This window comes from Thrips palmi, unplaced genomic scaffold (assembly GCF_012932325.1).
Source record: "Thrips palmi isolate BJ-2018 unplaced genomic scaffold, TpBJ-2018v1 HiC_scaffold_15, whole genome shotgun sequence".
NCBI lineage: Eukaryota > Metazoa > Arthropoda > Insecta > Thysanoptera > Thripidae > Thrips > Thrips palmi.
In genome coordinates, this window is record NW_023144624.1 from 8,931,452 (window position 1) to 8,952,184 (window position 20,733).

Genomic DNA, 20,733 nt, shown 5'->3' on the forward strand with positions numbered 1-20,733 from the left:
CTCGCGCGCACACACACACACAGGCTTCTCACCTGACGGTAGTGCAGAGCGCCGCGAGCCCCTGCTGGCTGTCCTCTCGCTGTCTCGAGGCGATGGCGGAGTGCTGCACGGCGTCCTGCATGGCGTATCGCGTCCTCGAACGGCGAAGGGTGTTTTGACTTTTGACTTAGAACACGGCAGCTGACATGGGCGCGGTGTCGCGCGGCGGCACGGCACACGACGCCACGCAGCGTGAGCGTGCTTCCTCGACGGTGCCGCAGCACAAACTGACGGCCAGAGACGAGGGGGGGGAGGGGGGGAGGCGAGGAGAGGCCAACGCACCGTGCCACGCCGCGCCACGCCACGGCGCCGAGCACAGCGGGATCTGGCGACTCGGCACGGCTCGGCTGGGCTCGGGGCGACTGCGCAACATCCGTGCCTAGCGGGCCTCTCCGTCTCTCTCTCGCCGTCGCTCTGGCGTGACCGCGGCCGCGAGAGCGAAAGAGAGCGATCGATATGCTTCTGCTCGCCCCGGAGTCGCTCTGGACGCAGCCTCTCGCCAGTCCCCGCCCCCGATCTCTTTTCGGCTCCCTTCGGCCCACTTCGGCCGCTCTCGGCTCTCGCCGCCTCCTGCGCTGCACTGCAGCAACTGCAGCGCTGCAATGCACCCCTTGCAGTGTACCACCTCCCACGCCCCACCCTCCGATCGACGGTGCAGCAATTGATTGCCTGACAGGTACTCCTCTGAATTACTCACACTCCTCTGCCCCACCTCACTGGCATTTATTGATCCCAGGACTAAAAATAAACACATGTGGCAGACAACGGACTCTCTTGCGGTCTCCGCCAACATTTACGATTTGATCGCTACTGTACTGAGTCGAACGCTTTTTCCAAAAGTGAAGCCACTATGTGGCATGTTCGGAGCATCGTGATTGTCATAAACATTGTATTGTTCGGCGACCCTCCGTACTGCCGGCAGTGTTGCCAAGACTCGGGCCAGCTGGCGGAGAGGGCTCGGCGGGTTCGGTATGCGGGGCTCTCTCTTGCTGCCGAGGCCAAGCGACATCGACTCGCGTAACAGGCTCTGCGCGGCGTAGAGAGACTCGAGGAAAGAGAGACTTGTAGAGAGACTGTAGAGACTCGCAGAGAGACTCCTAAAGAGATTCCAAAGTCTCTTATCGGCACTGCGGCACTCTAATTTTCGTTCCAAGAGCACTTTTGGGAGTCTTTCAAGGTACTAAGGTGCTTTGATGCATACAAATTTGAACAAAATGTAGAGAAAAGACTTGACGAGTGGAGTCTTGTCGTGGAGTCTCTCGCCGCGGCGGGGAGCAGCGACTCAGACTGGATTGGTCACGTTCCCCATTGGACGGCAGGGCGAGTTGATGCTGAGGTGGAACTGCAGCATTACCATGGAGTAGGTGAACGCCACTGCGATGATCTGAGTACACAAGAATAGCAGGGTGGCACTCTCGGGCACATCACATCACGCATCGCATGGGCCCCTCATTTCACTCACCGCGTTGAAGGACGCCCTTTTCAGCTCAAAGTAGTTACCGATCCCCGTAGATGAAGTGTTCCACCACACTATCTCGAGGAACTGATGGAGCTGTTGACACGCAAATCGAAACTGAGTTTTCGTCGTCGCCGTCCTGAACATACCAGGTCTCCCCCAGCACGCCTTCGGCTGATAGCCAGCAAGCCCCGTTGCAGCTGTTGCGTGACGGAGGGGATTGGGGGAGCGAAGTTCGGTTGCCCCCTCCAATGTAAGGCCCCTCTTACGCCCCTGTCGAGCCTGCTCGGGAACAGTCCCAGTCGGGCTGCGTGCTTGCCCGGAGCACGCCGTTGGCTCCCACCGGTATCATCGGGAACGAGAGAACCCGACCTGGCGGCGCGTTAGAGTCTCGCTTCACAGAGCTTGCTTCGTAAGTCCCTCTATCTACACTGGTAATAAAAATGTTTAAGTAGCGACAAATGTGTGATTAATTTTCTTTGGGGCCTGTTCTTCCCACCTCAACTTGCAAAGGTCACTTTGTTACTTTGTCATCGGTTTGTCGTTATCAATTTAATAGCAATATGTCTTCACTGAGGCTCCAGTGGTTACAAAAGTATCTTTGCTATTGAAATCATTAATTACTTGATCTCAGAGCAGGAATTTTCCCTTTCTTGCACAGAGCCGATGAGCCAGTTTCTATCTGCAGAGCGTTTTTTTCGGATCGGCAAAACTAAGTCTGCGTCATCAAACGGCGGCGTGGCAAGTAAGCCGCCAACGCACGGCTAGCGCGGCTAGCACGGCTACGCTCAAGGCGGCGCGGCGGGACGGCAACCGCGCACTGTCGCGACTGCATAGCGGAGGTGCACTGTGAAGATCCTCGCCTTTCGGGCTGCTGCACTGTTAAAAAAATATTGGACATTCCCGGGCAGCTTGTTGGAAAAAATGCCTTTGATCTTTGGAAAAATTGGAAACTTCTCTTGTTTCTTTTTTGAATGAGTTTCAAGCAGATTTAGTACAAAAAAGTGTCTTTTCGAAACTAATGATGTTCCAATTTAATTTTTAAAAGTGAAATGCATTTCGCAAACACAAGTTCGGACGTCCCACTCCGTCCCTGTGTACCTGACGTACCTGCTCATGAGTCAAAGGGTCAACCAAATGTGTGTGCGGCATCTGCAGGACGTCGAGAAACCGCTGTCGAACCTGCGTCAAATTGACAAAGCATTCCAAACTGAGAGGAGGCCCGACCAAGAACCAACCAAAAGTTGACTGCTTTCGACTTCTTTGCGGTTCTGTTTACCGCTTCAGTTGAACGATGGGGTATGTCGCACAGCAAGAAGAGTAGCAGCAAGTAGGGCAAACCGAGGCAGGCCTCCGTTATCCCGGACTGGGGGCAAACAAGCGCCGTGGAAAATCGATGAGCAAACACACTTTCCACTACACCGATGATTCGTGTAAACTCCTCCTGGGGCATTCTTGGCGTGTACGGGATGGTACCGGCCAACTAATGTGAGCGCGCGAGGCATGCTCCAGCCTCGAGTTTCAGGTGGTAAGTAAGCTCTAGGTGAAAAATGAAGTGCACATGTATGAATACTTCAAACTGAAGCAATTCAGCTTCTTGATACAAAGCCCATGATATCTTGAGCCGATCTCAATTTAAAAATAGGAAGTAAATTGGGCGTTTAAAAGACTATCCCGAGTAACTGTACCACTAATCGTTTAGTGACCTCGTCCCGCAAACCGTTGAGTGCTATATGAGTCACATTCGTTTGAACGTTGCACGGATCCGAAAAGCAGAGAACCACGAGGTCCATGCTTATGGAAATCACTAACTTGTGCCTGGTTAGACGTGAGCTTCTCGAGGCTCTCGTACAGGTGCAGGGTGACGAGGAACACGATCATGGCCACGACGAAGGACAGGCTGATCGGGGTGGCGACCAGGCGGCCGTTGAGGTTCGAGAGGCGCATCCAGGCGTCACGGTATGCCACAGCGCGTTGCGGCGTTACCTGGCCCCGCACAAGTTCCTAAAAAAATGTGAAAGCAGTGAGCGGAGCACAGCGCCAACATCGGCCAGGGACTCAGCCTCAGCGCGCACCAAGCACTTTTGTGCTTCCTAACAAGATAAACTGACCGTGCCGGCTGAAACATGATTTGAGCCATTGGGATGCTCTGCTAAAAGTCATTTCATTTTGACTCTCCGCAACGTACCCAGCGTAATGCCTGAGCTAGATTGTTGGCGAACTTTGCCACGCGCAAGCAGCACAGCGTGGGTATGGCGACGCCGAACACGAGCAGGCCGTTGATGTAGACGTGCACGGGAGCATCGGCTGCCCCCGCGAAGCTATACTCCACGAAGGCCATCCAACCAGTCTCGAAGAGCGGCACCAAGACCACGGGGACGGCTATCCACGCCAGGACTCGCCGTGGCCTGGCCGTATTCGCAAGCACGTGCCCGAAGTCACTCTACAACGGGTTGGCCGCCAAATTTCAAACACTGTGAGATAAAAGTACGGAAAAAGTACGGAACAAGTCTGGTAAACAACTTGCATGGAACGTCCGTACTTGTTTCCGTACACGTTTACATGTCTTTGTAGGCATCGAGTACGTACGTTTTCGAACGTTTTCAGTACCTAAGTAGGGAACGTTTTCACTGTGAAGTGCACATGTAGAGCCACGATTGAGAAAATGATGGCAGAGACAACTCACCATAAGGTCTTTGCACAGACCGTCTAGCCGTGCGATGCGGCGTGCCTCAATCCACATGGTGGGCACTATGAGCCAGCCCGTCAGGTGCACCATGGAGTGCGCCGCGACGAACTTGTGCGCCCAGTCTCCGAACTTGGTCTCGTCCTCTGCCAGCTCCTGCACACTACTTCATGAGGCAGTCTCCAGACACGCTCTGCCCACCATCTCTATTGCATTCACTGCATTCACTGCATTCACTGCATTCATTGCATTCACTGCATTCACTGCATTCATTGCATTCACTGCATTCACTGCATTCACTGCATTCACTGCATTCATTGCATTCACTGCATTCACTGCATTCATGCAAAGACCCACCTTGACGCCGGGTACCCTGCGCTGCCAGGCCTCCACCACGTACCAGAAGACCACACCCTGCGCTAGCACTGCGTAGAGCAGTGTGGACCTCCTGGGGTCGAAGCAGACTCGAACTACAAGAAAATATCTCCGATAGAGCGACCTTCTTGAGACGTTCCTTTTGCATTTATTCCACAGATTGTCCATTAAAGTCACTTTTAGAATTGGAAGTCGAGATTTTGACTGACTTTGTTACGGGTTCTAGCTGCCAGCCTAGGGGCTGGCTTCACGAGCGTCACTATGGTGGGTTGGAAATCCACTGGGAGACCATGGCCCTCGGCATAGTTTATTCTGCCACTCAAGGTAAGTAGTACTCGAATGCCCACGTTGGTCACACCGCACACTCACCGGGCCGCAGTCCGATAGGGACGAGGCCGTACATGGCCGCTGCGTAGGCCACGGGCTGGAGGCCGTCAAAGAAGGGGCGTGCATGTGAGGCATGTAGTGAAGTTGTTGTAGAGTGGCGCGGTACCAGCCGACACGGCCGAGCCGGCCCCAGCACGACGAGAGCGGGCCGAGAGGCGGGTTTCGTCGACCTGGACCCCCAGGACGTTGGCGGCGCCATGGTCTGCGTCTGCCGCCCTAGCATCGTACTAGCAGCCGTGGAATGTGGCGGCGCTCGCCCAGTCCTGCGTTGTGTACTGCCCCGTTGCCGCGGACCGCCCCTTCTATGCAGAGTGGAACTGGCGCCAAGTAACGCCCGTTTGACGGGGTGGCAATGGTGGCACGCCCCCGTGGGTGTGGCCATCGTCCTGGACGGACAGGCAGGGACGGCGGCTAGCTTGGAGGTGGAGCTCAACGAAAGGGAAAGATAACACAGACAGCCCTTGTAAACAAGAAAACGCGAGTGCTTTGCCTCGCTTGAATACGTGCCTAGGGCCGCACTTCGAACTTTGTTATAATTCCCCAGGTTCCCGCCTCACTCCAGAAAACGGCACGGGGTTGCACGCCTGGCAGGTAGGCCACTGCACAGGAATTGAGCAGCCCGATGTTCTGCACCCTCGGGGAATGAAATGTCGGTCTTCTGAATGCATCACGAGTATCTCCATTTTAAAGACATTAGGGATTCAATGAACCAAATCAGGAAACATTTATTTGTTTGCTTGACTTGTTTACAAGTGAGCTGATTGAAAACAATGCAGCCGCCGCAGTTTTCAGTCGAGATGTGTGATCCGCCGCAGCATGGCGATAGCGGCGTCCGGGTTGTCGGACGGAACCTGGTGAAAAGTTTCCTTCAAAATCACGCTTCCGTAGGACGAACAATAGAAACAATGAGTTCAGTCTTCAAATGTTACCATGTGGCCTGCCCTGCTGATAGAGTAGAACGTGAAGTTGCCCCAGGATTGGGAGTACCCGTTGTCCTGCCCGTTGACTGTGATGGGCTTCTGCGGGGCCGCCTTCCATTGACTCGCACCCGGCCACTGCAGGCGGTTTACCCAGTTGAGGGTGCCTGCAACAGGCAGAATGTGCCATCAAATGAAGAAGGATTTGGTGTTGACCAAACGCGCGTGCTGCAGCTAACCGATCACATCGACGATCAGGTCCCACTCGCCGTTGAAGACACTCACTTCCATTGGGGTCTCGGTCAGCAGCCTTTCCACTGCGAAAAGAGTGGAGAGCACGGGTCAGCTGTTGTGTGTTGCCGAAAGAGGACAAACGAAAAGCAGGAGGGCTCACCAACGTTGACGACGGGTTTCATGAAGTCACCCTTGAGGGCGTTGAAGACTGGGGTGCTCTGCGCAACGTGGCGGACACGCGGAGGGAGTCCCAGGGCATCTTGCACACGCCTCATGGTGCTGGCGACGCTGCGCAAGCCGGCGTGGACGGCGTACGCACGCAGCGACAGCGGCATGCCCTTTGCTGCAGTGAGGGCCGCCAGGGATGCGTTGCGTTCGGCTTTTAGCTCGCCTCGGCCCGGCCTGAGGCGGCCGCCGTAGATGTTGTAGAAGTTGTCCGCCGTGAAGCCTGGCACGGCCATCGAGACGGCGGTCTCCGCGTTGCCCCACTCGGCAGTGGCGCGAACCCACTCGCCGCCCTCCACGGCGAGCCGGCAACGCTGGGCCACGGCGTCCACGGAGTTGTAGCCACGCTCGTCGAGGAGGCCCTACGGGGCAGGAAGTGCACGTGCAGCGCCAGGCAACGTCGGGCAACAACGCCAGCCTGCATTGGGCCGCTTCACTGCACTTACGTATTGCTTGAGGTACGGAGCCCACGTGATGGTGGAGTCCAGACCCGAAATCCAGCCATCGCCCAGGCCCACGCCTCTGATGTTTATGTCGGTGTTGTTCGTCCTCTGTTTTTCCTAGTGCAGCCAGTTTGAGGGCGAAGTCAGATTGGGTTGCTTCAACAGAGTCTAAAGATCTTAAGCGTACTTCGGGCAGTTTCATAAGCAAGGGTTTTCACATTATCATCCATCTATTAAATGGCATACGTATAGATTATCTTGGCGAACAGCAAATAACCCTAACAATTAATCATTTGACAAGATGAAATCGGTGCAATCTTATCTGTTTTTATCATCACTACGAGTACGAACGATTAGTCAGCAGACATCCTTTTTGGCTAAGTGGCTTTGTCTATTAAATCAAGGGAGACCAGCGAAAAACATATGTATGTTCAATTTGAAAAGACGGCATATATTGGGCAACACAAATGCCCGTTATCGTGTTATAACGTAAATCGTATGTAGGGACGAAAATCTTTTTACGACCTTTATCCGAACTCTTTGCGCACAAACAATTAGCACTTTGCAAAAAGCAGCAAAGATTTTAGGGCCTAAAACTAATGCATTTGTCCTTATGAAGGGGTATAAATGAATTATGCCACAAAATGGGTCAAATGTCGATATGCCCCAAAGAGCATGGATGTACTGCCTTTGCGTTGCCAATGGTGAAAAATGGGCCAAAAAAACAAGGGAATGCAATGGATCCATTGGAGCAATTCTGAAAGGTACACCCTGGGAGAGTTCAGGCACGCACCTTGTACAATTCGTAGGCAAACTCGGCCGTCATCTTGCCGCCGTATGACTCGCAGAAAACGTAGAGGGGCACTCCCTTAAATTTGGGGTTTTCTCGCAAGAAGCCAAGGTACAACTGGACAAGGTCGGCTGCAATCTGTTGGTTGTCTCTGGCAAGGTAGCGTGATTTGTCCACAAAGCTAAATCCCGTTCCCACCGGGTTGTCCACAAACAGGAGGTTGACATGATTTACCTGCAAACACGTTACTTTGTGCATACGAAGCTTGGCAGGTTCTGTTTTTTCGTTTAAGCGCTCTATGCATTACCCAAGATTTCTCACGCCTTTTCAGGTTTAAATCCAACGGCCCCATCTCCTCAAAGTTCCCGAACGAGGAGGAGGAAGCGCCGGGACCTCCCTGGAGCCATATGACTAGCGGCTTGCCCGAGGGCTCTTGGCCCCCATTCACGTAATACAGCCAGTAGAACATGTGAGCGCCCTCCCGAACATCGACGTAGCCCCACTCCTGTCCGCCATCAAGAAAGCCACGCCTTGCTGCGATCGTTACAGAAAAGAAAAGAGCTGTTATTTGTAGAGACAGCAGGTTACAAGACGCTCACTACCTCTTGAGCATTGACGGAGAGTCAAAAAATTTGGCCTTAAGAATGCTGTTTGATCTCTGCTCTGAGATATTCTTTTGAAAAGCTCACCCTGAACCAGGCTGCTGAGCAGTAGAAGTAGTGTTAGCACAAAGACCCTCATGGCTCCGAGCGGACGGTCAATCTGGCACAGTAATGAAGATAACCCGTCTCCTCGATGCTTGATAGAAACGCCGAAGTACAGTGACGGAGTGGACACGTCAAAAAGAAAGGTGGGGGAAAGGCTAATCAAACATCATATCGACCCGCAAACTCTTTTTATTTGTTTAAAAAATCATATCCCAAAATTATTTAACAAATTTGGTTACTAATACAAAAAATAAAACTAAGGCACTTCTATTTTTGAAACATAAATTATCACTAAAAATTTATAAATCACAGAATTTTGTCTTATCTTTGAAATAATAAACTAGGACTTGTGAGATGCTAAGGAACTTGCCACAAACGCAGCAGGAATAAAAAGAAGAAGGCACAGCCCAGACATCGCCCAGAACGCGTTCTGAAAAAAAATACCACATTAACACAAAGGTACATGGCTGCACTTACAAATTGAAAGTGACATAGCTTACCCAGGGGGAAATGATCTCGTCACACACTCCCATAACCATTGAGTCGTATATGTTGATGATCGGTTTGCATTTTAATGCGTGCGATTTCACCCTGTCGACCGCCCATTGCAAGTAAGCTTGAAGTTCTTTTCGGAATCCTTCAGCAGTGTTACTGGCAAGCTAGAGTCAACAGGGAAAAATATTTTACGAACATTAGGACACTAGACCAGCATAAAACAAAAATATTTCATTATTTAGTTGTTTTTTTTTACTTTTGTCACGCCTGGAGCCGTATTAACAACCAATTGGTCAGTATTTGACGCTTGGTCTAGAAGCCACTGCAGTGCTTCTGGGAAAGACTTGTGACCTAGCATGACATCACTGCTAGATTTGTTTATCAAGCCAATCAGCTGTGTAATCAAGGTTTGCAAACTCTCCACTTTTTTAAGTATTTCTTCTATATTTGATACCTGATCTTTCACATCAATCTGAAAACAAGAAATAAAGTTGTCAATATTGTTTTAATAAAGGCGTTAGATTACCAAAAAGGCCACAGCGAGAGCGCATTTTTGGCATTTTGCTTTAAACTATGTACAACTTACCGCCGGGTAATTTGCTGCTACTTGGCTTAATGTTTGTGCCCATGTAGCTATTGATTCACTTAGTGGTTGAGCTGTCTTTTGAAATGAATCCAACTAAAATAAAAAATACATTGTATTCTTACATAAGATTTTAAAAAAATCAAATTAGGTTATGGTGTTTGGGGTACCTCATTCGTTACTCTGTCCCAACCCAGCTTAGACAAGTCCGAATTTTTAAGGTCTTCAATTTTATTTCGGATATCTTGTGGAAGCAACTTCACATTGACTACGTTTTGCACGTTTTCGTCAATCGTTTTAAGGTATGGTGTGAAGTCAAAGTTCTTGACGAACTGAAGGATATTGTCAATTTGAATAGTGGAGTCAAGATCAATAACTTCATACATAGTCTTGTCTGCGCGGCATTCCCTGTTAATGTTGAGGGGGGAACGTTAGTATGACTGAAACATTTACGCAAACAATTTCTAAATCAAGCAAACGTACTCAATATAGTACTTGATGCTGTGCAAAGGAGGCAGCTGTGAACTTTCTGCTATCTCTGCACGATACTTTTGCAGCAATTCGTCTACCAGATGAGTGAGCTGATGATCACCTGGCTTTCGTAGAAATTCACATGCACGATCCGTTGCGACACCAGCAATGAAAAGTACCAGTGCAATAAGCATCCACACGGAAATTGTAAGAAGAATTAGGAGGACAGGACTGCAACACAAAAACTTCTCTTAAAAGTGCTACTCATAAAATAACTGGAATGTGCTGATTCTGACTAACAACCTTACTCACATATTAAGGAATGAATAGGCAGTTTTCGAGCAGCAACTTCCATAAACCAGGCCCAGTGTAATTAAGGCAGCTATGATGAGTATAACTGCACTATATGCAGTAAACCCACTTATCCTAAAATCACAAATGTTAACATTTATTACAACTGCCGGTATTTTGCAGAATTTTTTCAGCGAAGCACGGTTTTACCTGAAAGTGCCGTAAGACGCACTGTACCGATCTTGAAAATGTGATATTTCCTGATCAACTTGGAGTAACGTGTCACTTGCGTTGGTAGCAGCTCGTAATAGCTCTGAGGCTCTCTGTTGCAGATCTTTCCCAGTCTCATTGATTTTGGTGTTCATTTCGGTTGATGCATCGTTCATAACTCTTTCGACCTAGCACAACAATCTTCTGTTTCAGTGAGGTAAACATTATTGTACTTCGACTATCGCCAATCACGGAGACCTTTGCTCTTACCTGGCTTCCTATGTTGTCAACTTGTTTCCGACCGGTTGTAATCAGCGTTTTGAAATCCGAAGTAAATATTTGCGATAAATCCGTGATACTTTTTTCTATATCCCCACTTGTTAACTGAGCGAAACAGTACAGTTATTACATGATAGTTCACAAAAAAAATCACCACAGTTTGCAAAATTGAGTTTCTTACCGGATTAAAAGAAGGCGTCTTCAACGAGCTGATAAAGTCCTGTAACTCTTGTGGACAATTTGGACCAAGGTTTTGGCAGACGCTTTGCAGGTCATTTATTACAGCTTTTATATCTGAAAACAAAAAACACCCTTTGTCATTTTTTGTTTGATTTTTTTGCACTGTGCCCATGAGTAAGAGGCATGCATTACCCGTAACGATTTCGTTTGAAGAAGACGTGCAGTCATTTATGTTCAAAATGATATCGTCGAGATCTTTCTGTATCGTCTCGATTCCGGAAACCATTTTGTCTATTTCATCCAGAGGCAAGGAGCTAACAAAACCGTCAACAATACCTTTCGTTTCTGTTTTAGCACCTGGAAACAATTACATGATAAAATTGAATGGTACCTTTAAAGGAGAAATCACATGATTTAATCGCCACAAACGGGAAGTCATGAATAACCCGTCTTCTGTTTGCTGATGCTTGCTTTGCTAACTGTATGCCGATGAAACCTACCCAATCACATCTAAAAATATGTTGTAAAATGAAATCTTTCAAATGTTTGCTTAGGTATTTTGGCTTTTCATTATTCATGAAGGGATCCCGAGATTAGTGAGTCTTTCAAGAGTCCGTTACAAGAGCTTGAATGATGCCTTAGACCAGCGGTTCCCAACCTTGGGGTCGCGACCCCAAAGGGGGTCGCGAAAAAATTTCGAGGGGTCGCGGCGAGGTGGTTTGGGTCGCCTGGGGTCGCGGCTGTTTCCCGGCTGGCAGAATTGTTCAAAACGGTCGAAAATGCCTTTGAAAACTCGTGTTTTAGGTCGACTTTAAGCAGCAACTGCGTCTGATCCGAGGCGGTATTTCGCTCTCACTGTTTAAAAAAATCTTAAAATTCAGACCCATTTTGTAAGACCTAGTGGTCTCATTTCTGAATTAAGACCAGAAGTATGCAAAAGAAGAATCCTCGGATGAAATTTAAGTCTTTCGCAGTCTTAAAAGCAAATTCAGACCATCCGGACAAAAAGTCTGACAGGGGTGACTGAAAATTCAGACTAAGTACAAGACCATGTAGTCTGAATCGCCTTTCCAGACTATTCTCCTGAAAAGAAAAACCGCTTGATCTTAAATTTCAAACTGGTTGTGTATTTTCAGACCATAGGTCTGAAACGGGAGACGTATGGTCTGAAATGTCAGACTGGTTGCCTCACTTGACCAAATTTAACTGCAATATTTGAGAGCTCGATACAAAATCTCAAATATTTACGAACAGCCCAAGTTGTCCGCGGTTTAACTCCCGCAACACGCGCTTGGTTTGTTTATTTGTGGCCTCCCGCAGCGTCCAGCGAGCGCGCTTGGAGTCATCGGCATCCTGCAGCCGTGCTCCCAGAGCGGTCCCGTGGTGTAATGGATAGCCCGCAAAGCCGACGAGCGAGGATTCGATGGTTCGAATACCAAGATATTCGGAGTTTCCGAGTAAAGAGCACGGCCGATAAGTAACGCGCAAGTTGTATCAAAGACTTCTCTCGCAATGGAGTGAAGGTTCAACGTTACAATTTTGTGTTTTTGACTGAATTTTCTTCAGACTGGCTGTGTCTAATAATTCAGACCACCTAAATCTTAATTTTCAGACCACCCAATTCTAAACTTTGAGACCACCCTATTCTAAATTTTCAGACCGCCGAAATGGTCTGAAATTTCAGAACCCCTTACTGTTAATTAACTTCAGTCAAATTTTGTCTGAAATTTCAGAATATTTTTTTTACAGTGCTCCCTCAGCGGGCATTTGGTCTTTGGACCTTCCTTTCGAAAGCCTTTGTTACGGAGTGCGATTATCTGCCTTAGTTTGGGAGCAGTATTGTCTCAAAGTGGATCAAAATGGCATTCAAAGGCATTTTTTACTGTTTTCATCAACTTTGAGACAATACTGCTCCCAAACTAAGGCAGATAATCACACTCCGTAACAAAGGCATGCTAAAGGAAGGTCCAAAGACCAAATGCCCGTTGAGGGAGGACGAAATACCGCCTCGGATCAAACGCAGTGGCTGCTTAAAGTCTGCCCAAAACACGATTTTTAAAAGACATTTGTGGCCGTTTTGATCAACTTTGCGGCAATACTGGACCAAAATAAGGTGGATTATCGCACTTTGTATCAAAGGCATGCTAAAGGAGGGGTCGCGTGGGGTCGCGAAATTTCTTCCTGGGGGTCGCGGAAATTTTTTGTTTGTTACAAATTTGGGGTCGCGAACCGAAAAAGGTTGGGAACCGCTGCCTTAGACACTTCATTTGGGTCTTTCGCTAACGCCAGACGTGCCACAGGCCGTTGGATTCCCCTCGGACATTAACCGAGTAGTTTACAAATCATAGAAAGGGCCTAACCACCGATAAATTCAAATTTTCTTTAAGATTATTAGTTTTTATGAATACCTTCAAGGACGCTGTTGAGTCCCGTTGATAACTCGTTGTAATTGACACCAAGAATTGTGTTAACTTCCTGAAAGCAGAAAGTTTATTAGCTGATGCCAGTTTACATTGAACAGCTGCCTTTATGTAATTTATGTTATGCAATTTTAAGTACATCCGGCGGTGTAACAACTTTGTTTTTATCTGGCGATGCAAATAGTTTAACGAAAATCCATAATAAACTTGCAGTAGGCATTGCACAATCTGCAAATCCAGACGAACACAAAATTGGATCACCATTGAATGCGTCTGAAATCGCATAACTCGTGGAACAAAAAACTGTCTCGTATCAATTTTTTGATTACCGTCTCTGCGTTGTCGATGAAAAGCCTTATGTCTGAGGTACCAGACGTGATATGCTTTCCTAGGCCCACAACGCCATTTTCAATGTAAACATTTGCAGCGAAAGCAATTGCGACCCCAGCCCTGCAATAAAGATCGGTCCAGTACACAGGACAGCTTGACAAAGCTGTGATTTGACAAATTTTAAAGTTGGCACTACCTAACTTACACAATAAGGCAAGTAACGAGAGACAAAACGAGTGGCGCCAAGACCGGGCCGCCAGACCGCTTCTTTTTCTTCCGGCCAGAGCCGTCGTCGTCGTCATCGTAGAGTCGTTGTCCGCTGCGCTTGCTGCTCCCACAACAACGGCAGCAGCACCACAGGACGCCAATGCAGGGTGCCAACAAAGCCACTGCCAGCCCAACGGCCAACACTGCCAGAATCCCAACGTAAAACTGGGCCACGCTTCCGTAGTCAATGTTCTCGCTCAATCCAATTGTGCCATTGTTTACCACCAACAAATCTAATGAGAGTCAAAGAAAAATATAAACATTGGGCAATCAAATTATAAATTATGACAAAGAAGAAGAAAACACCAATACTTTATTATGGGAAGGTTTTTTAGTGCATGGGCATCTTGCACTATTTTGTGTCATGAAAGGAGGAGCCTGCCACCCACGCGCATTGTTGCCCGAGGCATTGTTTTGAGGAAGGAATAGTCTCACCGTCTTCGTGGCCACCACCCGTGTTATCTGTTGCACTGCCCAGCAAGGGCAGGGACAAGCAGCTTATCGTAAGGTTATTCTCACGCTTGAAAAGCGGCCTTTCCGGTACAGTTAACTACGCACGTTACTTTTCCAGAAAAATATTTATGTAGGCTCTTGCTTTGCTATCGCTTGTTTCTCTCTGGCAATTTAACAGCGATGGGTATCCCCTCGCTGACCCATCAACATTTGCCAGATCACCTTAGAAAAGACTGACTGAAGCCGCCTACAACAAGCCCTTGCACGCCCACGTCGTCTGCCAATTGAACTGACCTGGCGGCAGCAGGTCCTTTTGCTGGATGCCCCTCAAGAACAGACCGACCAAGTCGTACAGGGGTGCCAGGCCGTGCGCGATGAATCGGGGGTTCGAGGCGTAGGTCTCGTTGAGCGTTGGTAGCGTGTAGCTGGGGTCTGCGACGTCTGCGACGTCTGCCGCCTCGCACGGCGCGAACGGCGCCAACGCATGGAGGAAGAGTGCCAGGAGCACCCCGACGGAGGAAGCCGACATGACCCGCTGCGAAAGCTTGCTCCTGCCGGGCCAACACTGCGGGACTGCACCGGTTGAGACTGTTTCGCGGCAACCAGATGCATCCTTATCAACGGTATCACTCGCTATCAGCCGCCGGGCCTCGAGTACCTGCGGACGTCACGGTCTATTTACGGTTCTTTTTAATTTCCTGGGAGACACTTTTCGGCCGGTCTATCGAGCAGATTGGCGCATGCAAACAGGATTGGGCAAACAATGCGAGCGCCGACCTGCTCAAGGGGACTGCACTCCGTGCCACGGAGCAGACAGGGAAGCGCGGCAGCATTTCCTCCCTCCCGTCTTATCTCAGTCCATGCTGGGTCTAGGGGGCGGGGCGCAGTGACTCACTAAGTACACACCACATTCCTCATACCTCGGCCCGGTTTTCCTTTATTTTTTCAACAATCTGTGTTTCGAGGACCACAATCACATGTCGTAGACGGGTTCCCTGATGACTTGCTTGGCGGCCTGGTCCCAGAATGCCATCCTCTCGGCCAGCGGAACGCCCTCCTTGACGATTAGCTCGTCGCCTATCTCGAGATATCGCTCCGCGCCGACCGACCAGGCCGGCCAATCCACGCCGATGACGTCCGTGTTGGCAGCGCCGCCAGGGGTGGGGTTCCTGCGGCCATATAACTCGTTACACGCACGCGGCCAGGACGACTGACTCGGACTGGCTCCGCGCCGCTCCGCGCCCGGCAGCTGGGCAGCGAACGTGCCCACTCACCCCGCTACCACGAAGTTCTTGATCAGCTGCGTCATTCGCTCGGTGCCTTTGCGGACGCGCTCCCGCTCGGGGACCTCCAGGCCCGTCAGCAGGTGCAGTTTGAACACGTAGCCCAAGTCATCGCCGTGGCCTGCCGCACCTGCAACATCGTTTCGTGACGTACAGTCCGAGTCCAGTTGCGTTCTTCGTTCCAAGCCGATCGGTGCGGGCGCCGGGTTGCGGATAGGGACTGATGACTTGCAGTCGCTGTCGCATCTATGCGGGCAAGGCGAGTGGGCTCTTGTGTAGATGACATCGGCGTCAGGCGACGAGATTGGTAGATGAGGAAAATGCGCCGCAAAACTTCAAAAAAAATCTTTGGAGCGAAAATTGCAAGGTTTCAGCGACTATAGTTTTGCATATTTAAATGTTGCTTGCCTGGGATGTACTTGGCTGCTCCGAGGAAGAAAGACACCACTCCAAACGCGTCCAGCGTGAAAATGTACCGGTAGACGGGTGCCTCCGGTGTGGCGTGTTTGACGTGCCAGCGCGTCCCGACGTGTATCCCGTGGCCGAGAAGTTCGTCACCCGCAGCCTTCATAGAGAACATTGGGATTAAAACTTTCCACTACCAGGAAGCCTGATAACCGAGTCTTGACTCACGTCAATGAAGGGCGCGGTGGCCTCCTCGTCCAAGGGTTTGCCTTTGAAGTACATGTCCATGATCTTCTTCGCCCACTCCTGCCTCGCGTCCTCGTCCAGCTTGTCGTACATGATGTCCGGCACCATGCGGACGGGGTTCACCGAGATGTTCCTCAGAATATCATCGTTCAAAACTGTGGAAAAAGTCTTTTGAGGTACAGGCCACTGCGAGCCACTGCTTCGGCGCGCGAGACGGTCGACTTACGTGGAACCACGAGAGTGCCCTCAGCGGAGTTGGAGCCGATCATCATGGGCACGCGGGCGAAGTCTCCCTCCGCCAGGATGTCGTCGGGGTTTCGCGTGAGGAAGGGGTCCTCACTGCCGGGGGGCTCCACCACGGGGGCCCAGGGCAGCGACACGGAGATGGACCGAATGTCCTGGGACCGATCGCGAACATCATTAGCGGTTCAACTTACTCGCCGAGGCGGCCGTCGTCGTCCGAGTCCAGCGCACTGGAAGCCGGCGTACCTTTTCCGTCATAGCGCTCATCATCTTGGCGTAGAGGGCCTTGACGGGGACGCTGCGCAGGAACGCGATGCGCTTGACGGGGTCCTCGACGGCCTCCGGTTCGGACGGCTCCAGCACCGCGGCCACGCGTTTGCTGATGTCGTTGGGGTTCCTCTGGGGGGCAGGGCAAAGAGGGGCACGTTGGCGATCACGCTGGCGCAACCCCAACCACCAAGGAAGCCGGCGGCTGTCGTTACCTGCACGCCGTACGGGTCGGGGACCATGCTGCTGGAGAGGATGGCCGCGCGGAACAGACCTGCAGACATGTCGGCAGAAGTTGGCGGTCAGAGCTCTGCTGGAGCCCCCAAGCCACCAGGCCTCCAGACAATGTGACCTGGGATGCAGCTGCTGCGCGACTGCTGCGCGGCAGACTGATTCCAAGAGAGGTATTCGTCGCTCTGTCTCTCGCGCACCTAGACGGCATGCCATGAGAGCGAAAGAGACAGAGCGACCAAAATGACTCTCCGATTCAGTTTGCTGCCGGAGCCATGCAGGCAGCGGTGGGCAGGGCAGCCCGGCTGGCGGCGGTTCGCCGCGGTTCGCCGCGGTACGCACCCTTGCAGCTGGGGGACAGCACGTGCATGTGCACCGAGTGGGAGCCGGCCGACTCCCCGTAGATCGTCACCTTGTCCGCGTCGCCGCCGAACGCCTTGATGTTGTCGCGCACCCAGCGCAGCGCCTGCCGCTGGTCCTTCAGGCCCGCGTTCCCCGGCGCGTCCGTCGTGTTGGTGGCCAGGAAGCCTGCACCCAACAGGGCAAAAGGGGCATTAGTGGGAGGGAGAGAGAGGGGGGGGGCGAAGGGAGAGAGAGACCCGCCGCCACTGCCGCCGCGGACGGCGCAAAGCGGCCAGCGCAGCGGGGAGCGCCTGCCATCGGCAGCATAGGCAACTTGTTCGGCACGCAGCCTCGCCGCGCCTCGCCGCGCCTCGCCGCGCCTCGCCTCGCAACAGGTGCCCTTTGCCCTGCCCACGGACTGGGGCCCTGGGGCGACCTTACCCAGCGGGCCCAGCCTGTAGTTGAGGGTGACCAGCACCAGCCCGCCCCTGTCCATGAGGAAGTCCGGCCCGTAGAACAGGGAGTCCGCATTGCCCAGCGAGTAGCCGCCGCCGTGGAAGAACACCAGCACCGGCAGCAACGAGTCAGGCGGCAGGGCCTCCTACGCAACGCAGAGCAACGCCAAGGGTCAGGCAGTGAGGCCTAGCCGCTCTGTCTCTCTCGCACTCATCAACTCACAGACCGCGTCCCTTACTGGTGCGAGAGAGACAGGGCGACGAAACGCCGTTCGGAAGCAAACTGCGTTGGGCCCGCGCCCTCGGACGGTCGAGGGCGAGTGCTTACCACGGGAGTGTACACGTTCAGGTAGAGGCAGTCCTCGCCCATGCCCAGCATGTGCTTGGCCGCGAAGCGAGGGACGTTCGGCAGTCCAGCCAGCTGCTTCACCACGCCGCTCATCTTCTGCGCCACGTGACTGAATGCTTTCTGCGACAGCAAGACAATTATTTCCAGCATGACAGGGCCCGGGGCTCGGGGCACGGCGTCGTCGCGGCGTTGGCACTTACCATCGGCGACGTGGGCTGCGGGCAGATGTTCCCCTCCTCCCGCGCCGTCCGCACGCCCTCCCAACTCTCGGCGGGCTGCGGGGCCTGGGGCAGAAGGTGGAAGGCAAGGTGGCATCATTTGGGGCTCCGGCGGGCCCCGCTCCTCCGCGTCGTCGGGTCTTACCTTGAAGCGAAGCTCCCCAGTCGGCGGCTTGGCGTAGGGGATGCCGTAGAAGCCCATGTACTTGGTGCCGGCCTCGGTGCTCTTCTTGACGCCCACAACATCGCCTTGTAAACTGTGCACAACGGGGGCTGTCCGAAAACAAGAGCAGTTGCTTTCATCGTCATTATAACGGAAGCGAGATCGTTTTCACTGGATGCTCTTGGTTTACGCCACACTCACTGTCATCTGGCGTTGCTACGTATCCTCCGGAAACTGCCGAGCACGTTGCGAGGAGGACGCCTGAAAGAGAAGCACGGGCTACAGTGGAGGGCCGTGGAGTCGGTCGCCACCCGCACTCCACGGGGAATGCCGCCGAGGTCGCAGAGGGTGCCCCGGCGATACCCCGTGCCCACGAGACCTCCGTGGACGGTCTCGCGAGCGGAGAAGTAACGCAAAATTGAAGCGGCAAGCCAAGTTCCGCCGACGAGAATAAATACCGATGGCCGCGGCGGTGGCGGCGCGGAGGCCCATGCTGGAGATGTGGACGTGTTGCTGGCCGGGCGGACACTGGCTTTCGCAGTGCCATCGCCGGTTCCATCTAACACGCGACGGCTGCGTGCGCACCTGTCCAAAAACGCGAGCCGTTCGGATGCGGACGCAAGGCAGCAAGGCAGGGCCATGACGAGTCACTGTAGTGTCCTGCCATGCCCGGCCATGCCCGGCCGCCGCGATGCGCCACCACAAAAGCCATTTTTCAGCGTCGTTGTTGGAAAAAGAAAGAGCGACAAACAGACAAAAAGACAAGAGCGGCCGGCGCTGGACACAGCGCGCCGTGTGAAAACACTGCTGTTTGGCACGTGACGCGGGACCGCGGGGCCGCGCGCGACGCGGTGATGGAAACTGAGGTCATCGCGGTGCGGGCGCCGTGTCACCCGCCGCGGCCCCATTGCGAGCAGCGCTCCGTCTCTCTCGCGCCCACGCGGGACGGCCCGTGCGTGCGAGAGAGATAGAGCGACAAAGCGCTGCTCGGAAGCAGGCCGCCGCGGCCCACTCCCAGACCCGATCGAGGATGGCTAATAATTATTACATCGAGTTAGACATTAGCGAGGCGAGGCGACAGATTGAAATGGCCGGGCTTATCACGCACGGCGTGTGACTTATGGAAAGGGACGGCGATATCGCCAGTGTCTGGGAACGGCGGGGCGGGGCGGGGCGGGGCGGGGCGGGGCGGGGCGGGGCGGGGCGGGGCTGGGCTGGGCGGGCGGGGCGGGGCGGGGCGGGGCGGAGCGGGGCGGAGCGGGGCGGGACGGGGCGGGGCGGGGCGGCCTCTGAGAAGGGGGCGAAGGGAGCGGGGAGGAAACGCCCCAGCCCCGGCATTATCTGACCGGCGGCCCCCGCCGGCCTCTTAGATGCTGCAGTAGTTGGTAGTTGGCGCGTCGCGGGTCCGGACGGCCGGAAAACCATTTCGACTTGCGAAGGGCGGGGCGGGCAAGGACCCACGGCACGGCACGGCACGGCACGGCACGGCATGGCGGAATCGAGTGCTGAGCAGGCGCGCGGCGACGGCGGTAAGACGTCGCGACTCCCAGGCTACTTGAATTCGCAAAGTTGTTTTACTCCTAAAGCCACACGTGCGGTTTCCAGCAACGTAACGACTTCCGGTGTGGGTGTGTGTGTGTATGTGACTGTGTGTGTGAGCCGGTGTGTCCAAACGGCAGCCGTAATTCAGTCAAGATTATCCGACTATGGGACTATCATCGCCACCAGTGTGACTGCGGACTCCGGCATTGCCCGGTGCCGAAAGTAACGGCCCCGCCACGCCATCCACACCGTGTCCACACCATCCACGCCGCAGTGGTGATAAGTGAGGTTATGCCGCAACATCCCCTCCTGGCCTTCCAAGCACTCACTTCCAATCAGATGTTTCTTTAATTAGCTCCAAGTGGGAATATCAAATCTCTGCCAGCATACGCGCGTACGTCCAGTTCGTACATTTCCCGGCCGTACCGCACGCTTGCCACTCGCGCGTTGTTTGAACGGGGAATTCTTTCCGCGGATAAGCGTGCGCTCGACGTTGCGCACCATTCCGCGCGGCGTGGGTGTTTTCCTATTTTTCGCGAGCCGGGAATCGAGGGTCATGGCGGCGAGGAGAAGCAGCTGATATCGGCACGAGTCCGCGACCGCCGCGACCGCGCAAAGTGTCGTTCAAGGCCGCGTAAAAATAATGGAACGTGCCTTGACCCCCGGGAGCACATTATGAGTTCAACTGTTTCGGGAGGAGAGAGAGATAAGGCCGCCCCGCCGCCGCACGGCGCAGCACAGCGCTGCGTCA

General features: G+C 52.9%; 4 protein-coding genes across 4 annotated transcripts; all 4 read right to left on the minus strand.

Moving 5' to 3' along the window:
• Positions 1-503: 503 nt before the first annotated feature.
• On the minus strand, positions 504-5,521 carry LOC117641650 (gustatory and odorant receptor 63a-like). Its single transcript, XM_034379145.1, has 8 exons — positions 4,539-5,521; positions 4,182-4,337; positions 3,684-3,938; positions 3,308-3,499; positions 2,775-2,861; positions 2,606-2,677; positions 1,502-1,591; positions 504-1,423 (listed from the first exon to the last, which is right to left on the minus strand). The coding sequence occupies exons 1-8, from the start codon at positions 4,722-4,724 to the stop codon at positions 1,322-1,324; spliced, it is 1,140 nt and encodes a 379-aa protein (XP_034235036.1). The 5' UTR covers positions 4,725-5,521; the 3' UTR covers positions 504-1,321.
• A 122-nt stretch (positions 5,522-5,643) lies between these two features.
• Positions 5,644-8,381, minus strand: LOC117641652 (retinoid-inducible serine carboxypeptidase-like). Its single transcript, XM_034379146.1, has 8 exons — positions 8,242-8,381; positions 7,860-8,086; positions 7,556-7,786; positions 6,766-6,879; positions 6,255-6,681; positions 6,100-6,177; positions 5,873-6,027; positions 5,644-5,794 (listed from the first exon to the last, which is right to left on the minus strand). The coding sequence occupies exons 1-8, from the start codon at positions 8,291-8,293 to the stop codon at positions 5,732-5,734; spliced, it is 1,347 nt and encodes a 448-aa protein (XP_034235037.1). The 5' UTR covers positions 8,294-8,381; the 3' UTR covers positions 5,644-5,731.
• Positions 8,382-8,430: 49 nt separating this feature from the next.
• On the minus strand, positions 8,431-15,171 carry LOC117641646 (prominin-1-like). The gene is made up of 16 exons (XM_034379141.1): positions 15,145-15,171; positions 14,533-14,896; positions 13,724-14,018; positions 13,518-13,638; positions 13,177-13,243; positions 10,961-11,125; positions 10,770-10,882; positions 10,580-10,693; positions 10,310-10,497; positions 10,121-10,234; positions 9,821-10,039; positions 9,508-9,745; positions 9,341-9,433; positions 9,011-9,226; positions 8,760-8,918; positions 8,431-8,689 (listed from the first exon to the last, which is right to left on the minus strand). Exons 1-16 carry the CDS (start codon positions 15,154-15,156, stop codon positions 8,600-8,602), a joined length of 2,568 nt encoding a protein of 855 aa, XP_034235032.1. The 5' UTR covers positions 15,157-15,171; the 3' UTR covers positions 8,431-8,599.
• LOC117641649 (esterase E4-like) lies at positions 15,149-19,042 on the minus strand. The gene is made up of 14 exons (XM_034379144.1): positions 18,899-19,042; positions 18,642-18,701; positions 18,423-18,550; positions 18,260-18,343; positions 18,039-18,179; positions 17,697-17,856; positions 17,256-17,441; positions 16,898-16,956; positions 16,662-16,814; positions 16,399-16,570; positions 16,155-16,327; positions 15,930-16,086; positions 15,513-15,651; positions 15,149-15,407 (listed from the first exon to the last, which is right to left on the minus strand). The coding sequence occupies exons 1-14, from the start codon at positions 18,930-18,932 to the stop codon at positions 15,212-15,214; spliced, it is 1,842 nt and encodes a 613-aa protein (XP_034235035.1). The 5' UTR covers positions 18,933-19,042; the 3' UTR covers positions 15,149-15,211.
• Positions 19,043-20,733: the final 1,691 nt, after the last annotated feature.

Coding starts and splice junctions, on each gene's coding strand:
- LOC117641649 (XM_034379144.1), bottom strand. CDS start 18,932: ATGGGCCTCCGCGCCGCCACCGCCGCGGCCATCG. Junction 18,344..18,422: donor CTGGGGAGCTTCGCTTCAAG/GTAAGACCCGAC, acceptor CTTCTGCCCCAG/GCCCCGCAGCCCGCCGAGAG. Junction 17,857..18,038: donor TGAACGTGTACACTCCCGTG/GTAAGCACTCGC, acceptor TGCGTTGCGTAG/GAGGCCCTGCCGCCTGACTC.
- LOC117641646 (XM_034379141.1), bottom strand. Junction 11,126..13,176: donor ACTCAACAGCGTCCTTGAAG/GTATTCATAAAA, acceptor AATTGTTTCCAG/GTGCTAAAACAGAAACGAAA. Junction 8,919..9,010: donor CGGCTCCAGGCGTGACAAAA/GTAAAAAAAAAC, acceptor TGTTGACTCTAG/CTTGCCAGTAACACTGCTGA.
- LOC117641652 (XM_034379146.1), bottom strand. CDS start 8,293: ATGAGGGTCTTTGTGCTAACACTACTTCTACTGCTCAGCAGCCTGGTT. Junction 8,087..8,241: donor GCTCAGCAGCCTGGTTCAGG/GTGAGCTTTTCA, acceptor TAACGATCGCAG/CAAGGCGTGGCTTTCTTGAT. Junction 6,028..6,099: donor CCTGATCGTCGATGTGATCG/GTTAGCTGCAGC, acceptor TGCCTGTTGCAG/GCACCCTCAACTGGGTAAAC.
- LOC117641650 (XM_034379145.1), bottom strand. CDS start 4,724: ATGGACAATCTGTGGAATAAATGCAAAAGGAACGTCTCAAGAAGGTCG. Junction 4,338..4,538: donor GCAGGGTACCCGGCGTCAAG/GTGGGTCTTTGC, acceptor AGTAGTGTGCAG/GAGCTGGCAGAGGACGAGAC. Junction 1,592..2,605: donor ACCCTTTGACTCATGAGCAG/GTACGTCAGGTA, acceptor GCGTGTCAACAG/CTCCATCAGTTCCTCGAGAT.